We start from the raw sequence: 26,747 nt of genomic DNA, 5'->3' as shown, positions 1-26,747 counted from the left end.
CCAAATTAAAGAGGTACCTAATTTCTCACGCCTTTCTATTCTGTAGGTCAGTAGTGTCAGTGTTGTAAGCTCCAAAACCAGTTGTGGAGCTAGATCGGAGCTTGAACTTCCTTATGTCTGTGGAAACACCGGTGCACGCAACCAGTCTAGTGGAGCGCTCCGCTCCGTTTAGTCTCTATCTGACAACGCTGCTGTAGGTGAATTCATGACATTCAACAACACTTCATGAAATTGATACTAAAACTTTGTGTTGTACTAGTAGACTATATTGTAAATATCGTCTGTATATATTTCATCTAGACTGTGACTGTAAATTAAGACTTTAAAATAGTATTACGTTTTTTTACTTGTTCCATATTCTTGCTGTAAGCAATGTATGAACACCATGGAATGTTAAATACAATACAATAAAATACAATACAATACAAATTACGACGATAAGACTTTATAATAGTATTAAGTTTTTTTACTTGTTCCATATTCTAGATGTAAGCAATGTATGAATACCATGGAATGTTAATAAATACAATACAATACAATATAATCTTTGGTTCCTAAAGATTTATATTTTTTATTTTGAATTTTATTCAGCTACAGAATGCAACTAAAATATGTGTCAGAATTTTAGGAGTATATCGTCGTTGTTCCTGCAATAACTCCTATGTGACATATTTATCGATTTTCAGATTTGTTCTCTATTAAATAACTTAAATAGTTACACAGCAAATAATAGTCTCCTATATGCAATTATATTTCTTTTTTTCTTTCGAAAATATAAGAATTCACAATCTCCTATGTACCACTGACATAGAATGAATAAATGTGTTTTTTCTTCCTACTGAACAATTTTATATTTTGCACATAGGAGTTATTGCAGTAACGACGACGATATTCCTTTCAAATAGAGAATGAAAAAATGATTATGAGCATTGGTCCGGAAATCCTGTATTTCCTTGTTACAGCTCTTTCATAAATTCCATTACATTTTTCTTTAAACTATCGGTGCGGTGGAGAAAAACGTGTGAAGTTCTGTCAAAATATGATGATGATGATGATGATGATGCGATATGTTGATAACAATATTACGATTATTATGAAGAATATAACAAAACTTCTAAACATAATACTGTACACGTATTGAAGATTCTAAACTTTGCCTTCTACTTCTGCAGCAGTTTCAAGTATATTCATCGGTGGCATCAACAGCTGTCAGCTCGAGGCAGTGTGTTTTTTGCAAGAATTGATACACCCCCCGAAGGTACAGCAGCGGACGCGCCAACTGACCAATCAGACCAAAGTTTGGAGTACGTATTTTATCCTTATATCGTAGGAAATCGCAGGGTTTGTTACGTATTTTCCGTCAAAGAGATGACTAAAATCTTAAGGAAGATATTTCATTCCCTCTCGGTAGAATATTACACTGTTATGTTTCTTCCGTGATGCAGTGCGTTTCATTTTTGTTTCAAAGAAAACTGTACATCATCAGCAGGAATATATTGCGATATTTCTTAATCGTGCCATTAGGACAGCGTAAATTCGAAGTTCGAAGAGTACAGTTATTGTGTACAAGATAAAGTATAAATTACTCCTAATGACAAATCACACCAAAGTGAAAGTATTCTGTTTATATGAATATTGAAGTAATTCGCCTAGTTTTCTAGGTATATTTCCGTCAAAGACATGACTCAAATTTAAAGAAAGATATTCCATTCCCTCACAGGAGAATGACACTACCTATCATTTGTTGCCGGAATTATAGCCATATAGCACGTTTCACTTTCACTTTTCAATGAAGACTATATACCATTATCAGAAATAGATTGCGATATTTCTTGACCGTGCCATAAGAATAGCGTGAATTCTAAGTTTGAGAAGTACAGTCCTTGTATATAAGGTGCATCTACACGGTTTAACTATGTGTGCGATATTGAAAGTATGTCTACATATTGGATTGCGATTAATTTAGTAATTGTTATACATATATACTTATTGAAGATGACGTTCGACACGGCGCACCTTAGACACAAAATCTGCATGCATCTCAATTGAACGTGTGTTTTAAACTTCATTCTTAAAATATTCTTCTCAGATTGATTGCATACGCGCTTGGAAAATTGAACCATGTAGATGCAGCATTAGTTCTACATCCTGCCATTCATTGGTTGCGAATATTTTATAGGCACTACCTGGATTCGTTTACTGCCATTTTTGTTAGCGTCCATGCTTTACATACATATAAAAATGTACGAAAGGTAATCATTTAATAAAACTTCGGTAGAATATCATTTCGTGTTTTGTCTTTAAGTGTTCTAATAATTGTGCCATACATATAGTATTTTTGAACCTGGAGATTTTCTTTTCTAAATCGTAGTTCAAAATTGTAACTTATAGTGCGTGGTTAGAACATCCTATTATTTAAAAATATATTTAATCTTATTGGCTGTTTTCCGCACAAAGGTACTAAGTTTGTTTTTTTTTTTTTCCCTATAGATATACCGGATCTGTAAAAAGTTACTCCCAATTTTGAATGCAAGAAGTATTATTTATTTGTATTTTATTTTTGTTTTAACTAGGGATACAGTACAACATGTCACTGGTACAGCAATGTCTTTCGAAAGCCACAATTAGCTTGACAGGGAACGTTTACTGGTAATATTCGAATTGGGATCCATTGAATAATTACTGTTTGCATTGATAGAAATCGGGTGTATCTTTATATATACTCGGTATTTAAATTATAAGTCGTTAACCACTTTGTTGTGCTAGGATTCCTCAGCCATAAAACGCAATATATCTACAGGAAGGAAAACCTTAATAAAAATCCCAGCCATACCACTGGTTAAGCATACTGGTTAATTATTGCTCGTGTAAGAAGTTACTTAATCGAAATATTCAGTTAAGTAATAGTAGGATCGAAGAAAATTTCTACTGTTAATATCATATGGTTTTCAGTTTTATAATATTTTATAATTAAAATAATGTAGCTTAGACTAACTAAGAATAATAATTTATAATACTATAGGTAAGTAAGTAGAAAAAAGACGCCATAGCATAGGCCTACTTTTGAAAATTCCAGTCCAAAAAATACTATAAATATAAACTTTCGAATCTATCATAACTATTAATTAGCACATACACAAACATGCGTCTTATTTTGTTAAAATGTTTAAACACTGTCTTAAAACTTTACAGTTTTCTTACTGTCGTCTTTACATTTCTTTCATTAGCATTATTAGGATCTTTGATGGCCTTCGCACCGTCACATGCTGCTGTCTTGTATTTTACGGTTAATATATTTGTCAGCAAGTGATAACAGATCTATAAATTCATCATTCACTTTTTTTAAATAATCTCATGTCGTAAATAAGATTGTATAATGTGTGCTTCATATCAGTCGATGTTGCATAGAACTACTGATTACTTCAACAGCACATGCGCACGTACACCTAGTTCTTAACAGATTAAGAGGATGATAATTTATAAATAAAGCGAACTCAGTATTCACGAAGAAAGTGTGTGAGGTTTTTAATTTTTCTGTAATTATAGGCCTACATAAAAATGCTATATACAATAATAATAATAATAATAATAATAATAATAATAGTATAATAATAATAATATAATAACAATAATACTCTTGTTTCCGTATTTGCTTACAATGTAATGAAACTCTCATTTATTGACAATATCTGATATTTCATCTTTTTGTTGGATCAAGTTCTGAATTCAAATGAAGTAAAAAATCTACCACAATAAATGTAGGTATATAATACCGTCGCAATTCTAGTTATGACATATGTAAAAAAAAATTGCACAATTTATGAAACAAAATGAAAAGTAATTGGTTACAACGGAAGTGAAATGTTTAAGGAAAACTGCGGGATATATCCTATTTTCATGAAACCCAGGAGGAATGAGTGTATTTTGAGAGAAGTGGAATTAATTTGTGTCATTATTAGAAAAGATTAAAAATTTGTAGCAACAATTGAAAACATCATGTTCACCATATACAAGAAGATAGATACATGGAAATAATGCTTCAATACCGTACTAAAGGAAAAAGAAGATTAGGTAGACTACTGAAAAGATTAGCAGACGACTGTCAACTGGACGCAAGAACGGAGCAATAAAAGTCTAAATTCGTGACGGATGTTGATGATAATAGTGATTATGATGATGATAATAATAATAATAGTTACTTAGTTACTGGCTTTTAAGGAACCTGGAGGTTCATTGCAGCCCTCACATAGGCCCGCCATTGGTCCTTATCCTGAGCAAGATTAATCCAGTCTCTGTCATCATATCCCACCTCCCTCAAATCCATTTTAATATTATCTTCCCATCTACGTCTCGGCCTCCCCAAAGGTCTTTTTCCCTCAGGCCTCCCAACTAACACTCTATATGCATTTTTGGATTCGCCCATACGTGCTACATGCTCTGCCTATCTCAAACGTCTGGATTTAATGTTCTTTTTTTTTCTTCTGTAGGGGCGTAAGCATTTATAACTACGATATCACACCATTTACTCTTAATTACTAAATACGATAACCTATCACTGATAAATTCGACCTTTTTTACTGCTGATTTTATTCTTTTATGAATAAAGAATCCTGTTCCTAATTGGTGATTATCGTTGCCTTCCCCATAACACAACAAGTAATCTCCTATTTGTGATATACCGTTCTCATCTAACCTAACTTCCTGTACTCCCACAAAGTCTATTCTATATCTAGCTAGTTCTTTTGCTACTAATGTTACCCCTCCTGTTCTATATAGACTTGTAACATTCCAAGTACCAAATCTGAAAACCTTATTCCTTTGCTGTGGTCGTGCCAGAGAATCAGTCCCATTCCGAGGCTTATTTGAAGGTTTCGTAACAAGCTGTTTTTTACGGTGATGGGTTGTTAGCCCTTCGCCCAACCCCCAAGCTGGAGAACCACCCCTCATAGGCTGTCCGCGACTGGTTATTCATTATATTCACAGCTACCCTCCATATCTGGAGACCGTCTCCTCGATCCGCAACTTGAGGACGCGCCATGCCGTGGCGATAGGGACCCACAATACATGGAATAATAATAGTAGTAATAATAATAATAATAATAATAATAATAATAATACTAATAATAATAATAGTAAAGTGGAACCTGTAGACATCTTTGTGAATAGTGACCATTATCACAAAAAACAGCTTAAGATTATAAAATGTTGGACTGCAGGAGCTTGAAGTACATATGAACATTTTTATTGTTGTTGTTTAGTCAACTGTCCGAAAACTGGTCTGAACCATACTAGTGATACCAAGAAGGTAACGCTTATGAAGCAACTAGGCCAGGAGATAATGGAGTCGGGTGGCCAGGTCCTTCCCTCCTCAATTGCATACATCGCCGACTAGCTACATTTTACACTAGTCAGACTTCAGATGCATACAAACAATATTGTTCTTCCTCTGACACATATCATCAAGTAAGATGTATACTGTATTTTGTTTCATGGAGTGCAGTTTCATAGAAAGGACTTTGCCGACAGACCTTCTACTGCCCCCTACTAATTGGTTGTCATAAATAAATGTCTTCCTTACTGTGACGGAAATCTTGTCTTCTCCTGCCAGTAACAAATCACAATCCTCGTTCAGAAGAATTGACAGGCTCTCGTCAAATCCACGTGGAGGCAGAGTTGCCGCATCTTTTCCGAATTCCAAGAATCTCGTCAGTCTTACTTACTGTCTCATTTCGAGGGTCACCAGGATTGTGGCAACTGTGCAATGTTGGGACGAGGGGACAGGATGGAATTTCCAGAGGTGTTTATGTAGGAAGTCATAAATCTGTAAGTGAGTGTTCAAAGGAGCCACCGAACTGCACTCCTTGAAATAAAATGGAGTTTACTGCCTGATAATATAATAGGTGTAGGCTACGTATCAGCCAGAACCTCAATCAGAGAATACATTTTCATTATTAGTCAAATTTGATGATAATATGATCTCAGTTCGGATATGTTGCGAAGTTCTGTAGATGAAGATGACGTTGAAATAATGTCTCGAGAGAGCTGGCGGTTACGGATTGCTTTTAAACAATCAATGAAGAATACACATCATATGTGTAACTGAACCAGATTTTATGCAAGTTATCTAGATCAGTTGTTGAAATGAAAGGGGACAGGACGTTTTACAAAATTGATAAGGAACTTGATATCAAAAATTGTAATTGGGTTTATATTATAAGTAAAACCTTTGAATTTAATGTTCTTTTGAGATAAAATGTTCATTTATCATTGTGTATGCAGTGAAAATTTAAAATGATAGGAGCGTCATACACCATGTACTGAAGTAAGAAAATCACTAAGAATCGCAATATTATAACATACAATTGTTGATAAAAAGTTTACGAATCTGTATTTCCCACTAAGATTTATGAATCATTGTATAACAAAACACATTAGTCACAAATTTACGCTTACGGACAAAATGAAACGAGAGTTACTAGCATTTCCCAATAAAATTATTTTATTTTATTACACTTTTTGTTATCCATGTTTCAAGAAAATGACTGTTAATTCTAAATATATTAAACAGTAAATAGATAAAACCAGGGTTTAAGCCACAGTCGCATTTGTCGCGTTTTGCTACTGGACTTGTAAAAATGCAACAAACTTGGAATGAAAAATGTTAAAAAATGCAATAACTACGAGTACATTGGACTTCAGAAACGAAGATGGTAATGGAGAAAATGAAATCAGAGATGTGTTTGAACTAATTTCTATTTAAATTAAGTGCTAATGGCATGGGAAATGTTCAAATAGGTAATGAGCAGTAAATGTTCAGGAATTGATTTCAAAGAGTTGGTGCAATTCATGTAAGTTAAGTGAACAATTTCTGTTAATTGAGTTATGTAATTCAATCGCATCCTGTAAATTGGACTGTGATTAGCAAAAGTGTTCCACGCGCCAAAAACCTGTTTTGAGATATTGGCCATTGAAATAAATCTGTTTATACTAGTGGCTTGTGCAGCAAAAGCTGCAAACTAAGTTCATTAGACGTTCAAATAAACATTTTTCAGATTTATTTTCAATGAAGAATACCAGACATTCGGAAAGTTATTTGCTTCCATAACAATGAAAGATGCTCTCTCTCGAGCCAATACTGAAGAGAACCACGCATATAAATAATATCTACACCACACCGCCATTAAATATATGAAAAAGACCCAACCCCACTTGATTAATAACTATATAAATATTTGATTTTTAATAATATTATTATCTTACGTAAGTTTTATAGTTTTCAGTAACATATACTATATATACTATATAGCCGCCACTCAGTAAAATATAGAAATCAAAATCTAATTTAAGTTGTTCTCTACATCTACTTATATAAACCCAAAACGTTTCACTTTCATATCATCAATATAGCATTAATATGTATAATTGATGAAAAATAGTCACATCATGGCATTAACTACAATAATATTTCATTTATAATGGTAATAATGTCATCAAACCACCTCAAGTTTTGTAGTTTTTAATATCCAGTACACAGCTGTACCCAGAAAATTACACAGCACAGAATCGAACCTGTAAATTATTTTTAGTAAGTTAAGCTTTTAATAACCAATTTAATTTGAGCTCTAAATATGTCAGCATTCTTGCAGATCATGGCCTTCGTGTAATATTGTTTACTGTAGTATGTGTTTTGTTTTATTCTGAAATGCAACACGGCCGAATTGATGCTCGCTTCGCTTCTCCTTTACAAAAAAGCGAAGGGTATATCACGTCGGCCGTGAATGCTATTAGCTAGTTCTCAAAACTGACGACAGATGGATTTTGGAAAATAGGAAAATTATGTTTAAAAATTGACATTTTACTGAAAACTACTATTTTTCCGAAAAACTTTTAGTTCCAAGCTTCAAAATGAGGGGTCATTTATTAAAATCCGTCCAGCCGTTTTTCCGTAATTTCCATTACCAGTTCAAATTATATATAACACATTTTATCCAAGAAGTGACCCTTATGGTCACTCAAAATTCTTTGAGCTGATGTCTATAATGTAGAAGAAAAAAAAACATTCATACTTGTACAAAAAAATAGCACAAATAATACAAAAAAAAGGTTAACGGATTTTTAATAAGAGGCCAGCAGTTGAATTAATATTTCAAAGCAAAATAAATAAATGAATGAATTTTATTCAATAAACGAATTTTTTTTTCTTATAAATAACAACAAAATTCAGATATCACATACTTCATTTTTTCCGAGTTAAATTAGCCTGCCATAAACAGATTTGTGCAAATATCTCTTTTTTTTTTAAATTGTCGGTTGGCCTATTATTGCGAAACTCCGTCCAATTGTGAGCGAGGATTTAGTTGCATGAATCTTGTAAAAACTGGAATTAGAAACCGCCTTTCAGTAAAAGGAGTTAGAACTCTGCTAACAATATATCTTGAAGGGCCTACTAGTAAAGAATTTCAATGTTTAGAGTGTCCATAGTATAACGTATTTTAATGTGATGTAAATTCAGCAATATTTGATTCTAAACATACCTACGTGTAATGGTTTACTTACATAAATATATCTAGAGGGTGACAAGATGGATTGAAAGTAATAAAACTCCAAGAAACAAACTATACAACTTTTTGTTTGTACATACTTTACTAATTTTATCTTTCTGCGCAGTTATATAAATCGAAATTATAGCTGTCCAAATCTTGGATTTTAAATATCGGCATCCTAATCAATTCAAATGAACAAAAAAGAAAATGTAAATTAATGTTAAACAAATACATAATGAAATTTTAAAAAATAATAATATTCTGCGACAAGATGTGGTAGCTATCAAAACGATAAAAATTCATTGAAAATAAATAATACACATTGAATATGATAAAGATGAATAGAGATGGTGATTGATGATGTTCAATGAAGATTTTAAAGTGTTTGATGCAGTTGTCTGAAGAGTCTTTTCAGGAACCTTTAATTTTCTGAGGAACTCCATTTCGCAATTTGCTTAATATAATTTTTGTATTTTTGCGACAATTACTTATTTTCTAGCTTAAACTCTGGATAAAACAGGAAACATGTAAGACTTTTACCTAAACGCTCTGCTTTTACTTTCAAAGAGCTTTTTGTTTTAGTATATCTAATAAGTTAATGTAACGTGATTTACTGTGAAATTATCCGTATGATAAATTGAAGACATTATTACAAAAACAGCCCTTGTCAATTTTTAACGAAAATGAGTTAAGGGCACCATCACGTGGAGGTGCATTTTTGCCACAGTCTGAAATGTGTTTAAAAGCCGAAAACGACCTGTGTCACGCGCAGTAGCCATAAGAAAAAACACCGATTCTGTCATTCTGCTTTCGAACAAAAATTGCCCTTGTCAACTGACATGGGTTGTTCTTTTGTTAAATGTCTTCAGCACTGAATTAATTAGATATATTATGCATTATATAATAATTATTGGCAGCATTGTGTTAAGTTGAATAAATATTTAAATGTTTCACGTTGCAACAATAAACAGTCACTGACCATTTCATTTTAGTTTCTTGTACATCATAGCTAGTAACGATGGAAGTAGATTACATTAAATTTTCAGAAAAGAAAATGAAAGGGCACAAAGGAAGATTTTATTAAGAACATTAAAGTAGAGGGAAAATAACATACTAATCACGTAGGAAAATATTTGTATTATAAGGTGAGAATAAGTTCAGATGGTATATCCGAAGATGTGCCTGTTTGTCGCAATGCGTTTATGAGTTTGCATGGGATAACAAGAGGGTGTCTTCGTACTGTACAAACATCATTGCTGAACTATCAGAAATCTTCTACTGACTCCAGAGATAAACACAATAATCGCCCCAAGGCGGTTCCAAAGAAAATTGAAACTCTGATTATGCATCATATTAGTTCATTCAAACCCCGGCAGTCCCCTTACTCTATACGAAGAAATCTTCATACATTGTACCTGCTAGAAACACTTTCAGTTAAAGAAATGCGCAATATGTTTATGGAGTATCCTACCATACCTACTGATATATTTTTACATAAAAATTTAATATTTCCTTCAGACTACCTAGATCTGATACCTGTACTGTATGTGACACCATGACCCAGTATCCTACCATACCTACTGATATATTTTTACATAAAAATTTAATATTTCCTTCAGACTACCTAGATCTGATACCTGTACTGTATGTGACACCATGACCCAACAGATAGAAGCTTGTGAAAGCAATGATGAAAAATGTCAAACTTATGGATCAGAAGCAAATACATCTTTCAAAGCAGAGGCTTTCTGTGTCATGAAACGACCATACAAAGAGCTCGTAAAAGCATAGCTGCAGTATTGAGTTTCGATTACATGCAGAATTTGCCTGTCCCACATCTAAGATCCAATGTAATCTACTACTCTCGTCAGCTTTGGCATTATTGTTTTTGAGTATCATTTGCTAAATGATGAGGTAACCTGTTTACCTATCATGAAACAGTTGGTAAGAAGGGACAAATGAAGTCATGTCTTTGCTCTTTGATCACCTAAAAGAAAGAAATGATTAAAAAATGAGTTAATTATAATATTAAAATGCTGTCCAGACCAAAATAAAAATTTTTGTATGGTGTACTTCTTGTACATGCTAGTACACTGTTTTCAAGTTTTCAAACGAGTTACGCACTTGTTCCCCATAAGAGGCCACTCATTTTTGTCAAATGATCAGAACTTTTCCTCAATTGCAAAGAAAAAACGAACTGCCTTTGTGCAAACTCCAAATTAGTGGGATGATATAATAGTTATAGCTGCAGAGTACATCCAAAACCTTTTGAAGTGAAGAGGTTCATACACCAGATTTTCTCAACATCATCAAGACTACAGTGGAGCCCTATTTTTCTCAGTCTTCTAGATGTCAACTGAAGCTAATGCAGCTGAGAATGTATAGGATTGACAGAGACTTCCCACACGTAGGAGTAAGGGACAGTTATTCGGAGCCATAGAGATCTGTGCATATCCGTAAAAGGGTACTAATACCTCAAGAACTATCATTTGCCCCTCTTTACAATGAACCCTTGAAGATCAAGCAATAAAAATGGAGGACCTGAAAAAACTGTATGGGCTATTGTCTCCAGAAAGCCGCCGGTTCTTTGAAAGTCTCCAACTTGTTTCAGAAACAGAAACTACCAATACACATGTTGTAAACATTGAAACGTCAACAGCAGTGGAGAAGAAAGTTATTAACATGTGTTGTTATTTCTTGCTAACTTACTGATATTGCAATACAATATTAAATATTGAAATAATAATACTACAATCTCCATTTGTATCGTTTTAATACAAAAATTGCCCATGTCACACGCTCCCACATTCAATAATTAATTATAGGTCTCTAGTATTTAAAAACTTAAATGTATTTATCATATATCTGATTCTTATATCCTGAAGAAAGAGTCTACCTTTTTTTATTTCGGTGTTATAATTTACATGGGCTGGGGGTTGTTTTTTCGTTTTCCTGAAAAATCGAAATTTTTGACAAGGGCTGTTTTTGAAATAATGTCTTCAATTGTAACAACAAATTAAACTTGCCGGACTTTTAATCCAGACATTCGGTGTAGAACCACAGTCTAATATATACAGTCACGAAGCTTGAGTTTATGAGGGTACTAGGAACAATAGACTGTGCAGGTAGTATTTCGCATTGTCTGTAATGAGGCGATAGTAGCGATCCTAGTGGTTAGCAACTATCTATGGATGCATATTTACTACGTATTTAGCTTCGTGACTGTATATACTAGACAACTTAGATGCTCTATCCATTCGCATTACTGTTATTGTTCGCAAAATATAAATTGCAGAGGTAATGAAATAGAACTCTGTCACCCTTTAAAGGAGGAAACCAGTCTAGGAGAAACGTGTTCCCGTGTTCATAGCTGCCTTAATGGTACTGTCAGCCTGAAGTTTGTTAGCTATTGTCATTCCCAACTGTTGCAATTATAAATATGTATTGTTACCAGAAAAGCATAAATGTGTATGCAAATGAAGGGATTTGAACTTCTGTGTATCATATACGAAGTACATAGCTCACCCAGCAGGCACGGGATGTCTGCATAATATTGTCGCACTTTGTCAGGATTCGGAGTGAAATCTAATCCACATTGACACTGTTTGCAGAAACTGTTTCCTACGTCGCGGATGTTTCTGTACGCCATTATTGTATTATTCTCTTCTTCGCGTATTTACAGTGTCATATTAATTCTATTACTATTGTCATTATCATATTTATACTTCACGCTTGGGGCTTTATGTCCTTGTGACAGCCGACAAATAGAAAACGTATTAATTAAAGAGCGATGGGTTGTTATAATGTTTCTCTGGAAATTTCAGTTCTTGCATTGCTTCAAGTGGTGATGTGTTCAGCTGCAAATTCAGTGAAGCGAGGTTCGATTTCGGGGGGGGGGATGTGAAGAATAAGTACAGTTTCAGAAAAAATAATGGCCCGACTCTCGAAGATCCTTACAGAGCACGATTCACACCATAACGATTTAACAACTATTTTCAACCCACTATTATTTGAATAGTATTACAGTAAACTATTTCACAATTAATGCAAAAGCACGAAATTAGTCTGAAAAAAATATATGTATAATTTGAACTGGTAATAGAAATTACGGGAAAACGTCTGAACGGATTTTGAAGCTTTGCATCCAAGGATTTTCAGAAAAACAGTAACTTTCAGTGAAGCGTTAGTTTTCCTACATAATTTTCCTATTTTCCAAAAATTCATCTTTAGTCAGTTTTGAGAACTAATTGCATTTCAGAATGAAAAAAAAACACACTACAATAAACAATAGGCTATTACACGAAGGCCATGGCCTGCAGGATTGCTGACATCTTTAGAGTTCAAATTCAATTGGTTATGAAAAACTTCAGGACTTACTAAAAATAATTTACGGGTCTGATTCTGCGGTGTGTAATTTTATGAGTACAGCTGTGTGTTGGATATTAAAAACTACAAAACTTGAGGTGGTTTGATGACATTATTACTATTAGAAATGAATTATTATTGTAGTTAATGCCGTGATGTGACTATTTTTCATTAATTATACATATTAATGCTATACTGATGATATGAAAGTGAAACGTTTTGGGGTTATGTAAGTAGATGTAGAGAATATCTTAAATTAAATTAGATCTTCATTTCTATAATACAGACGACAGAAATGAAATTTCTAAGAAATGTGAAGGGATGTACAAAGAGAGACTTAATCACAAATGAAAACATAAGAGAAGAGTTAGAAATTTTTAATATAAATGAAAGATTAAAAGATTTTAAACAAAATTGGAAAGAACATGTGGATAGAATGCGAGATACCAGACTTACTGAACAAATAATGCAATATCATCCTAAAGGAATAAGATCGGTGGGCAGACCTAGGAAATGATGGCTGGAGGACTTTGAAGGCGGAACAGGCATTTGATTGCCTATACCATGAAGTGAAGAAGAATAAGAAGAAGAAGATGATTTCTATAATTTACTGAGTGGCGGCTATTATATATATATATATATATATATATATATATATATATATATATATATATATATATATATATATATATATATGTGTGTGTGTATATGTATATATGTATATATTGTATACTATTATATATGCTCGCGTTGTTATTGAAAATCAAATATTTTTATAGTTATTAAGCAAGTGGGTTTGGGCCTTTTTCATATACGTAATGGCGATGTGGTGTAGATACTTATATGCGTCATTCTCTTCAGTATTGGCTCGATAGAGCGCAAAAATTACAGTTCCGTAGAAAAGACCGAAAGTTATTACTTACTGATAAAATAAGAGGCCTACAAAATTTTGTAGTTTCCCGATCATTTCAGCAAGATCTCTTAGCAGGATAAAATGATTTTATCTCTGCATTTGAAGCTCTACATGCAATTCTGACTTTCTTAACTTTCACCTACAATCCACAATGACCTCAAATAGCATGAAAAACCCACTGATCGTCCTGACATTGTTACTTGCGTTTCCGCGTTGAAACTCAAAAACTGAAGGCAGATAGGTTCAAAAAAAAGTATTTGGAATAAAAAAAGTAACATTCAGAGGGAGTATGTTTCATTATTATGGAAGCAAATAACTTTCAAAATGTCTGGTATTCTTCATTGAAAATAAATCTGGAAAATGTTTATTTGAACGCCTAATGAACTTAGTTTGCAGCATTTGCTGCACAAGCCACTAGTAAGATCATATAAATTCCTAAGCGTCATTGTTAAACAAATACGATACGGAACGACAATCAGATTATAACAATTTTATTCATTGCAACCATTCCGACAGCTCTGCACTAGCGTGCTTCTTCGTAGGTTACAAAGCTCAGGGTTCGGATACTATTGACGAAAGTGTTTTTTTTTTAAATTCATTATGCATAATCTCCAGAGATCTATACACAGTGTATATACACTAGCTTCTGAGTACAACATGAAGATTTCTATATAAAAAAAAACAAAGTTATCGCATTTATAGGGAAATATCCTACAAGATCAAAGATAGTACTGAATGGTACCATTATAGAACAGGTTTCCCATTTTCAGTATCTAGGATACGATATTGGCCAAAATTTTGACAGTGATATTGATAATAAAATTTCAAAATTTAATTCAATATGCGGAACAATACGAAACAATCTAAGAAGAAAAACAACGAAAGAAACGCAAATGAAATTGTAGAAGGTTATGGCTCTTCTTACTGTTTTATATGGATCCGAAAATTGGGTACCAATAAAATAGAATGTGAGTATAATTCAAGCTAATGAAATTAAATTTCTTAGACACGTAAAATGATGTACACGACAAGACAGAATTAGAAATGAAGATAACAGTGTTGAAAAGTAGGTTGACTTTTTTTTCTGAAGTGAATGTAACAAAAGTTTCACATACTGCAAATGTAGTTGGTTTTCTGTTCATTAGCATATATCAGGCGCTAATGCACATGTTGAAATAATTTTCTCTTTAATAAAGTTTAAGTAGTCATACTGTATGTATGGAATAAGTGCTGTGTATACTTAATAAAGCTGAACTACAATTATTTGTCAACTTCATTCAGAGAATTTATCTTGGAGAATAAAAATAGCACAAAATTACTTCAGCTGTCAAATCATCTGTTATTTATGAGTGCATATGAAGGGTCCACTGCAAGAATGATGGATGTCACTTTCCTGTCGAAAATGAACCAAGACTGTCAATGCATAGCTTAAGACATATAGAATGTACATAGAGAGTTATTAACACTGATAGTCATTGTCCAGTAATGAATGGAAAATCACAATTAAGCTTTGAGCGCTAAGCATTTCAAACTTTCAATTGCTTCTCCTGAAAAATCTATTCCAAATGACATCCATCATTCTTTTTTTTTAAGTAGGTTATTTTACGACGCTTTATCAACAGCTTTGGTTATTTAGCGTCTGAATGAGATGAAGGTGATAATGCAGGTGAAATGAGTCCGGGGTCCAACACCGTAAGTTACCCAGCATTTGCTCATATTGGATTAAGGGAAAACCCCGGAAAAAACCTCAACCAGGTAACTTGTCCCAACCGGGAATCGAACCCGGGCCACCTGGTTTCGCGGCTAGACGTGCTAACCGTTACTCCACAGGCGTGGACTCCATTCTTGCAATGGACTCTTCATATATATATATATATATATATATATATATATATATGAAGCTTAATATACAGGTTCTGTAAATGTAACTTATGTTATGTCTTCCTCTTCCAATGATATTTCAGTTGGGGTCCTCTAACACATTTGGAATCTAGCATCCCAATATACATAGATGAGAGGTTTTGTCACTCTGTTGTTTTAATGGATCAAGTTTAACACAAGAGAGGAGATGTTCTTTGTCCATTGGCTCTTGACCGTCGCAAAGTGTATAGAGGTAGGAGTTTAAAATGCCAATTTTGTGTAGATATTGTGCTAAGCGTTCATCTGCAGTTTCTAATCGGAACAGTACCACAACTTCTTTTCATGATTTACTACAATTTAATTTCAAATTTTGTTTAATATTTTCCCATGGAATTTTGTTTGCAATTATTTTCGTACTTTTGTGCTGCCTTTTTATTAAGAATTATTTTTAATTCATGCTTATCGAAAGTTACACTTAAAACAAACATTATATGTTACTAAATTTCTGGAAGTTCGTATAAATCTTCTTTTTGTTCTTAAAAGAAATCTGCTGTCTTCTCGAAATGGAAAACTAGCCTGAGGCTACAGTGTAAGCCTTCGGATGCCTTCTCCATACAAGGAAGAAAAAATAGTATACTAGACACGATCCAAATGACATGTTCCCATCCCAAACACTTTGAAAAGAAAGATATACTAAAAGTCTGAATCTATAATCTACCTTTAACGTATACAAGGACCGGACTTCTGATGAAGCTCGAGAAACATAGCTTTATGTTTGAAACTGGAAACGAATTGTGATATGACTAGGTAGATGGTGCTGTTGATCAGTTGAGTAGGTGAAGGGTTGTAAGGAAGCCATGTGTTGGCTGTAGCAGTGACCTTGTATATGTAAAATTGCGTTTTAATCAAAAATCTGTTATAAAAATAACTTAAAGCAGATACATTAATTTACACGTTATTTAAGAAACGAATAATTTAAAACGCGTGTGCCTTTAAAAGTGAGAGACATTATGTGCCTTGAATTATGAAGATTTTCTGCTCCGTTACGAAATGAAAGAAACTACAGCCGAAACTGACTTGAAGGTAAGGAATTATTGCAATATCAATAATGAATAAGCAGAATGTAATTTAAAATATTGTTCCGTAAAACGATTTAACTTGGAAATGGAAAGCAATGTAGACGTGGCTTATGTGAAATGCGTAGAAATATTAATGGAGACTTCGCAAAGCGTTTGATTTAAAATAATACTTAGGGTATTCACTCGCTTTGCAATTTAAATTTCTTGTAATGTAAAGTTACTCAAGAAAACACAGTATAAACAACCGTTCAATTTAAAGAAATGCAAATTCCATTCGCATTTTATACAATATTTTGAGACCATGCTATTTAAAATGTGGCATCGTATACACAAGAAAGGGATAGATTTACGCCAATTGAAAGTGGCTTGAAAAATTTAGATAATTTTTGTTGCGTAAGTTCATAGCATTCCGCTCGGGTGCTACACGTCATATTTAGTCAATGGAATCAGTGAAAGTTGTGCCACATAAATTACATGTTGGGGGTCTATTAGACTAGGATATAGGTAATGAGTTTATGAGAATTTACGTGGGCTAGATTGGAGAAGGCTGATGTCAAGATTGACGTAATCAGTTACTGTGACGTTGCTAACGAGGAAGACGTTATCCAGCTTACTGTGATTAATTTTTGTATTTGCCGGGATGTATTGAGCGTTTGGTGAATTTTTGTTACTGTACTGCCAGTATATGAAATTAAAAACAAACACTGAAAATACCTTAGTTTTGTAGTGTGGAGTAGTAGAAACTCGATGTGATCACTGGGAGAGCTGTGGTCCCACCCAAGCCGCCCTAAATAGGTTCCTTACTTATATAGGAAAATCGTCGTACTTGAAGGAAGAAGGCGGCCATATTCCGTCGTTGTAACGTTATTTGAGGTGGAGTGGGAGGATAATTGCAGTGTCGCAAACTGTGGTAACCATTCATATTATCTTACACACCTAACAAAACCTAACCTAACCTAACCTAATGTTTAGCACACCTGTTGTAACATTCCTTACAGTTTTATTTCGTTTGCCGATATTGGCATCCCTGCTACGCCCATAGGCTGGAACTCAAGAGTCATTTAGTGGACGTGAAGTGAAACTGCGACTGTTAATTACGTTTCCGAAGTTGTTTCTGGGTTATCTGCAAGAATTATTGTGTCATTGTAGTGATAATGGCATTTATATTGCACAATAAAAATTGAAATGTATCGTGGCTGAGATAAAAGTGTTCTAAATTGATTTCCAGCGCCACAATCCCAGTGAATATTCGTTAGGAGTCCATTGGAAGTGGCAATAGAGTAATAAAAATTGACCTAATTTTTGTCAGTTGCCATTAAATGCCAATTCGCATGGGGATAGTTTACAGGAGTCGAGCACTTGAAGCAAGTCGACTTTCCTTCGACTTTCCCCTGTGATATGGTCGGGACAGTCAAGTTGTGACTTGACGGTCAAGCAGAATTTGAGTTGACGACGACTCGTCAACTTTTGTGTCCACTTTCCCGTCACGTGATCAACTTGACTCCACCACTTTCCTCGTATGAATGCTAACTTGTAGCAACTTGCAAGCAGATATTGTGGATAGTGTGTGATTGTTTAAATTAATAGCTAATTAATTAACGGCCCAGGGAAACTTATTTTTTGCAGCCTTCGTAATTACGTTCGAGTGGCCAAAATTTCTATAAGGACTTGTTTTGACATTATTAACATGGTATAAGAAAGAAATAACTTTATCTGCTCCCATGAGACTATTTGCTTGTCAGTGTTTCTTTATAGGGATATATTTTTTCCTTCACATAAAAGTCCCAGAATTCGAAATGCATTGAGATTTGGACCATAAAATTTATAATTTTCTTAAGCCTGTAAGAATATTTGAAGATCTCTCGATTTTTCACAAGATTACCTTCTGAATGCTGTTCCTTACGTCACTAAAAGAGAGGTTACCAAGAAACGAAACATGGCGACCATATTTGAATGTTTTAAAATTGATTTGTACATGAATAAATGTAATTTATTCATAAAAAAACAGTATTGTTATTTTTATATAAACTTGCTTCTTAACAAATTTAGAGGACTTTTAAATATTTCCTGACTTTTGAATAATCCTATATTTTCAGATGTTTTGTTATAATAACTATTTGCATTTCAGACTCTCTTGTGATGAAATAATGTATATTCTTTTCGTTCATTTAAACATAATACTTTAATCTCCATATTATACACAGTGCATAAAATAAAATACATTGGCTGCAGCTTGTTTTCCACATCCATTTCCCTCTTTGCAATATGTTTTCAAATCTCTTTCGCAGATTAGAATTTACTCAGGGATGCTACGAAGCGTAGATCCATTACCTGAGTATACGTATATAAAGTTAACTACATACAGCCGGCATAGATGTAGTTTATTTGTAACCAGACTAATGGTATATTCTGCGTGAATTACTTCCACTGGAATCCTAGCAAACACTTGTAATTCGCTGTGGTATTTAGAACACGGATCTGGTACTTGTGATGCTGCCTCTTGACATGTGCACACTTGGCCAATTCAACCGCACAAACTCTGTATGAAGCACAGCTTACGAGCTACGTCATTTCGACGATGATCACATGTTTATTTGTATGTAAATCCAACTTAATTTCTTTTCCAAGCAGCTTAAGAATTAGGTCGCCTTTTTTGTACAGAATTTAAACGGATTTTATGTAATTTAACTGTATAGGAGTAAACAAGTCGAATGAAAGGAACATACAAGAGGTTTTAATTTTATAATACTCTTGCCAGTGGAAGGAAATTACTGCGACGCTACTTATTGTAGTAACATTTTTACTAAAACATACATTTTGAGCCTAAATTAAAATTCTTAAGTCATAACCAGGCTTCGGCCCTGGACACAGAAACGCATGACGTTCAGAACGCACGGGCGATAGTGTTGTGTTGGTCGAGTGGAGTGGAAGATGGAGCGCACCGTTACTTCGTGTCTCAACATGTAAACAGTCCGTCACAGTACGGCACAAAATATATTTCACCCTGTAAAGATGCTGTATATACAGTACGTTCCTAGTGTAGACAATAAATGTCTACCATTAAAGTATTAACGTGAGTTGTAACCTTCAATCAGGTGTCCCTACGCCGAAGCCTGTTAGGCCTACACGTACTGCAGCCAAACAGCAATACACACAAGGGTAATGCACATTACGGACACACCTGTGCTGTTGCAGTCACCCGTCCACACGAGTCATGACGTCATTTATACTCCGTGTACTCTAAACCTCATACTGGCTACTCTTTGTCCTTAGGCCGAAGCCTGTCATAACTCATTCCGTAAGAAGTGTTTTCGATAAACATATATATATATATATATATTCGGAAAAAGTGTTTTACGTATTCCTGCCCCGAAGAAGTGTTTTTCAACATGTCATATGCCGAAAAATGGATTGGATTTTGCGGCATACCATTGGTATATTTAAAAGCTAGAAAAAGGATAAAATAAACACCATTCATTATTCCGGCTTATATATTGGTGTTTTGTGACTAATCCGTTTCTTCTGAAGTATAGGATTGATCTATATTAAATTTTGATACTACAATAGTCGATTTGATGTTTTTTACGATTGTAAAAGTTGGATTTTGGCATTTACAAGGAAATTTGTAATTGCTGTCATGATATGTACCTCTCTGTCACTGTCTCTCTCTCTCTCTCTCTCTCTCTCTCTCTATATATATATATATATATATATATATATATATATATATATATATATATATCTTTCTCTGTCTACCTATCCCAGCGGTGACCAAAGCGAGTGTCGTGATTACATCGTGTAATCACAGACATTCAAACGGGTACGAGGAGTTTTCTGTACATTGGCATGTGTTTCATTCACGTACTGAAGGCAAGCAGTGGCGGTATCATGTCGCTCTACAAACTCTGTTTGTACAAGCAGTAAGATGTGGTTTCGTAAAGAATGAGAAAGAGAACTTTTTTGTTGTTCTGTCGTACAAAAGTTATATGTTTACTTTGCTCAACTGTTCAGTTAGGAGTAGGCCTATATAAAAACATTAATTACCACGCTGAATAATGTAATATTACTGCTACTGCTGCTGCTGCTGCTACTGCTACTGCTATTACCACTAGCACTACTACTGCTGCTACTACTACTACTACTCTTGCTGCTGCTGCTAAGTATGTGTTTCTATAATTATTTTGTACGTGCATGAATATTGATATTTTTAGATCTTCTCCCTAGAAGGATAAAATTATTAGGTTTTATCTCAGTTTTAATCTTCTTAATCTTTCGATGAGGGTAACTATTTATTAGTTATTCATTTAATAATAATATTGTGGAAAAACTGATTCAATATTATGTGCCAACTAACTGTTAAACGCCAGGAATTGACATAAGTCTTAAATCATAGCCAGGAAGAGAAAGATGGCATAAATAAACGTAAGAAAGTCGGATACCTAATGGGGTTTGAAATATCTCGTGCTCTAAAGCCTTTAATAGAACTGAGTTTCTCAACAGAGTAATGATTAAAATAGCGTAAATAACTTGTCCATAAGAAGTTTTTAATTTTGAAAAACTAGTCTACTAGTACAATACCAAGCTTTAGTATCAATTTTATGAAGCGTTGTTGAATGTCATGAATTCACTTACAGAATAGAAGGCGTGAGAAATTAGGTACTTCTTTAATTTGGCCCTAAATAATCTTATGTTTTGATTTTCATTTTTATATCGATAGGAAGCTATTAAAAATTTTACTGCCATATAACTCACTCCTTTTTGATAGCACGATAGACTTGCCGATGGAGTATGAATGTCATTTTTGACGCTTATTTATGTTATGAACTGTTGAATTAGTTACAAAGTGTTCACGATTACATACGAGGAAGGTTATTAATGAAAAAATATACTGCCACACTGCTGAAACTTCCAATTCAATTTTCTAATTAATCGTGCAGTTAATCACAAAACGTAATGTAGGTTTTCTATTCATTTAAGTGTATCCTATCGTCCCTTTCTATGTGAAGGATTATTCCACTTTCACCCTGTTTTTACGCAAATGCTTCGAAATGTATTTTATTCAGTATCGGAGTACATTCGTTTTGTATTTCGTCTATGAGAAAGTAACAAGAGGTATTCTCACAGTTTCTATGGAACGTAGTTAGGTCTCTACTTCCCAGCTGGACTTGCATCCAGTACCACTAATTTTCCCTTCATTATTTAACACAATTATCTGAACTGAATGATAGTGTAGCAAGTAACGTTTGGAAAGCCCTGCTATAGATAAATGACATCTGGTACCTTTGGGGCTGTGAAAGGGTCGCTGTCGCCACAGAATATTGCCACTGGGGATGTGATGCGCTCCACAACATACTCGGATGGCTCCGTGTGGTTGTAGATCACCATGTTGTCCTGCAGGCCATAGTCGTATTTGCTGAACTTTCCTGAAACCGAGAGTAGTGCATAGATAAATGTATAACCAACAACTGAAATCAGAGCCACGCATAACTAGGGAGTAGGGATGTCATTTCGAATATGAATGCCGTTGATTTAAAATTGAAATTCGTAGACATCAGCAGCCATATACAGAGTGGAAGTGATATCACTGTGCAAATCCAAGGAAACAATAAAATACATTAAATAAATAAAAAAAACCTATTATGGATCTTGTAATAAAGTGCATACTTAATTAGAAAATTACGCTGGAAGCCTAAAAATACACGCACGAATTTAGGTCTCAAGAGTATTACGTCCCTTGTCATTGTAGTAGGATTACAAGACTTTCTAATTGCAGGAAATAGCGATATGTGTTACCCTTTTTATTTAGTTTGCATGAAAACCCTCCATTTTATTTAATAATATGTTATGCAACGAGCCTATAATGATAGTAATTAAGACGCGAGTATGTTTATGAAACGAGCGTAACCGAGTTCCATAATTTTCATACGAGGTCTTAATTACGACTGTTTTTGTTCGACCGTAATTAAATGTCTAAATTTTGAGCTCTTACAAATTTCTTAATTGTTACTGTACTGATAATGAAACAGTGACCACGAGTGTATTTTCATCGTGTTCTCGGCTATTGCAACAGATGGCAGGCACGGAGCATTTCTGCGTCTACGCAGTATTTATTGATTTTTTGCTGGGCTTTTGTTTGGAGATTTTAACCACAAAGTAACACACATTAAAGCACAGGAAATGAACTCAATTTATTAGAATATTATTATATTATCCCACCTGCTATTTTGGATTGCTGCTTTTAAGGTTTGCGGGTTGCGCGTACGCATAATTATACTTAGTTGGAAATCGATAGTTGGAATAACATAATGAATAGCAGTACTTTATGTATATTATTAAGGTAAAGTTATGTCATATGTAAATAGCGTATTATAGCATGGTCGAATAAAAAAGCTGCAAAGGGATAAATCATTCCATATCAGTTTCTCTAAAGATAAGAGTAAAAAATTTCGAACACTGATATAATATTGTATGGTTTATCTCCAACAGCTTTTGTATAAAACTTTTTTGTAAAATTGAAATTTAAGAAGTTATGAATAATATTCCATACTTATTTTTTCCAACAGTTAGGCCCGTCATTGCTCCGGACGGACCGCAGCCTTAAGGCTTATTGTACTACCTATGCTATATTCCGTACTTAATGGACATTTGTATATTATAGATACTATATGCAATATTTTGGATCATATACTTAAAATTTTAGAAGATAAATTTTTAATATAGCTTAGTACTTATGCCACATTTCACAAAAAAATACATAACTATATAAGTGATTTGGGTGAATTTTTTAGCATGTATACGTATTCCAGGAGGAGAATGTGTGCAAGAAAACCCTAATTAAAAATTTGTAGAAGTTAGGATTTTCACCCATCTTCTCCCTTAGAAGATTTGGTTTATGTTTTTCGAACCGTAGTTGAAGATAGTAAGATATTAAATAATAATATTATTCACGTTATAAAAAATACAGTGAAATGCCGCGAAACTTATAAATAAAACGGGGAAAAATGTGCGTTATGGCTTAAGTTTAGTGTCAACGGATTATACTATTGTCATTCACCCACGTAAACAACGGCAAGAAAGTACAGTCTGGTAATGAGAACCTCATAACTCCGTTCAGTCGATCTATAAATACTGGAATGAAATTGTAATATAGTTATGATGATTTAAAAACTTACCTTAAATGTTAATTGCCACCGCCAGATGATTAAAGGTTGCATTACACTGAACCATAATATACATTCGTAAGTTATCGAAAGAGAAAATCGACGTCTCTCTCTGAAAAGGATTTTCAACATCGAAAAGTTTCTTTCCGTGTTACAAGATGTTAGAGGTGCAAATGAAAAAAGCGCCGTAGTATGTCGTTTTTCCCTCCACTCAAAATGTTACACATAACTGTATAATCGGTATTTTTTTTTGCAGAATTTGTGGAATTTTTCTTCCACCTTTTCACCTCTAAAATGTGGATTATCAAGTTTCTTGAACGGCACATTTGCAAAAATCATCATATTACATAAATACACATTAAATTCAGATCGTGTATATTTTTCATTTTTCGATATCGAAGACTTTTGTACGTTTTCGGTATTTTTCTTGCTGTTATAATGCCGCTGTATGTAATATTTCCTACGTATTTAGATATAGATTTAGATTTAGATTTTATTTAATAATAACATATACATAAAAACGTTACATTAAAATACTCCGAAAGAGCAAAGCTCGTGTTCGGTGACAGTTCCGTTACATAGATATACATACTTTGTAGACAAAATACTTAAGAAAAAAAGCTCACATAAAGATGATAATAAAATTAGTAAATAATAATACTAATAATAACTGAGTGAAAAAAGAGACGATGGTGAGATTGATGGATTAATATTAAATTATTATTAGTAGTATAATTAGTGCAGGTCATGTTGCTATAGTAACCAAGATAAAATAGAAAAATACACTTCGGATAGAAATAAACTTGTTTTACAATTCATGGTACATTATATATATATATATATATATATATATATATATATATATATACAGGGAAGTCTGTCATATAAATTTTTTAATTCTGGATCTGAAAATTTCATTGCTTAAAGTAGTCAATTCTGGATGAAATTTTATTATCGAATTATATAGACGTGGACCATAATTTGTACTGTGTAGTAAAGCAGCAGATGTGAAACATTTAGGTTCAACTAATTTAAGAATTTTATTTCGTCTTGTATTATGAGCATGTGGCTGAGCTACAAATTTCATTCTATTTTTATGATAGAATTTCATTAAAGCGTATTTATAAATTTGGTCAATTCTAAAAACATTAAATTCGGAATGGATCAAATTTGTTGGATAATCCAGTCGCCTTTTCAAACAAATTTTGATTATACGTTTTTGCAACATAATTAGAGGAAAAAGAGCAGTTTTTGTAATGCCTCCCCATCCAGTTATACCATATTGGATAACAGATTCAACTATAGCCAACTAAACCAAACGTAATACATGAGTAGGCAAGTAATGGCGAAGGTTTACAAATTTGTAAATTGTTTTACGTATCCTGTTACAAAAAAGGTGATTTGTCTATCCCATTTCAAGTGCTGATCAACAATAATTCCCAGGTATTTCACATCTACAGATTCTTTCAGGCAAGGGCATTTACAGGTTGTAGAGAGTTTACAAAATGAGTTGTGGATTATTAATTTTAAATGAGAAAGCGATTTCAATTTGTTCAATCCAGAGACTGTTAAAGAAAATGACACCAAAGTAGTTTGTTATATTTAGAGATAGCAAATTTGCATCAAGCCAGTTTTAATTTCACATTTGCTCACGGCACAGAAAATATTTTCCCTTGCTGAATAACAATCTCTCTTCCATATTTATTTCTTAGACTGTTTAATTCCAAGTCCTTCGATTTAGGTATTTTAAATCACTTTTACACAACACTTCCACCTGCACAAAGGCAGTAAACAATATTGTAAACGCCTGCCTTCTTATACAGAAGAAGTTGACACTGAACGTCATTTGTTTGTTCCTACTTGTACTGCCGCCCTCTCGTAGTGCATTTATGTTATTGCGCTTGTACCTGTGACGTCATCCATACTTCAGACCAAACTAACCTGTATCGCGTGGTAACGCACATTTTTCCGCCCTCTACTTATAAATACAGGATGTTTAAAAAATACGGGGCATAATTTCAGGTATGTATTTCCCACATGTAGACAATCAAAATAGTTCATTACAACATGTGTCCGGAAATGCTTTATTTCCGAGTTATGGCCTTCACAACATTGAAATTCACCGGAACGTTTTTCTTTCCGCAGGTCGTTGCCGTCAAAGGTGACATTAAGAGGGCACTCTGACAGTTCATTCCGAGGCGAAGGTTACATTCAGTGTTGTGTAGGCGTTAGACTGTGCGACATGTATTCAAATCAAGAGCTGGCAGAGATACACTTCATGTACGGTAAGGCGGACGGCAATGCTGCGCTGGCTCGTCGTTTGTACCAGGAGAGGTACCCACAGTGACAGTGTCCAGATCGAAAGACATTTGTACGTCTCCATTACCGTCTGTGCGAGTATGGAAAATTTAACTCTCCTGGTTTGGGAAGGGGACGACCAAGATCTACAACTCCAGAAGTACAGGAGGAGATTCTGGAGGCTGTGAACATGACTCCTTCTATCAGCACACGAAGGGTAGCGTTGCAAGTCAATGTTCCTCATACGACTGTCTGGAGACTGTTGAAAGAGTATCAATTGTATCCTTATCATTTGCAACGTGTACAGGCCCTGTCACCAGCAGATTACCCTGCACGATTTAGGTTCTGTCAGTGGTTGTTGCAGCAGTGTGGTGTAAATCCGAACTTTCCTGCCTTAGTATTATTTACAGATGAAGGACAGTTCACACGAGATGGCATAACAAATTTCCACAATCAGCATGTATGGGCGTATGAAAACCCACGTGCAACTGTTTCATCTGATCACCAGGTGCGGTTCTCCCTCAACATG

General features: G+C 34.1%; 1 protein-coding gene across 1 annotated transcript in view; it reads right to left on the bottom strand.

The window, feature by feature from the left end:
* The window catches only part of LOC138703094 (lipase 3-like), a 132,218-nt gene that overhangs the window by 8,032 nt on the left and 97,439 nt on the right, over positions 1 to 26,747 (bottom strand). The window contains exon 7 of the mRNA XM_069830678.1: positions 22,041 to 22,183. Coding sequence (XP_069686779.1) covers positions 22,041 to 22,183 — 143 coding nt within the window. The remainder of the gene's footprint in view (positions 1 to 22,040; positions 22,184 to 26,747) is intronic.

The sequence above is a fragment of the Periplaneta americana genome, chromosome 7 (assembly GCF_040183065.1).
Source record: "Periplaneta americana isolate PAMFEO1 chromosome 7, P.americana_PAMFEO1_priV1, whole genome shotgun sequence".
Taxonomy (NCBI): Eukaryota; Metazoa; Arthropoda; class Insecta; order Blattodea; family Blattidae; genus Periplaneta; species Periplaneta americana.
Note: the sequence above shows the minus strand (reverse complement) of the source record. Positions and strands in the feature narration are given on the sequence as shown.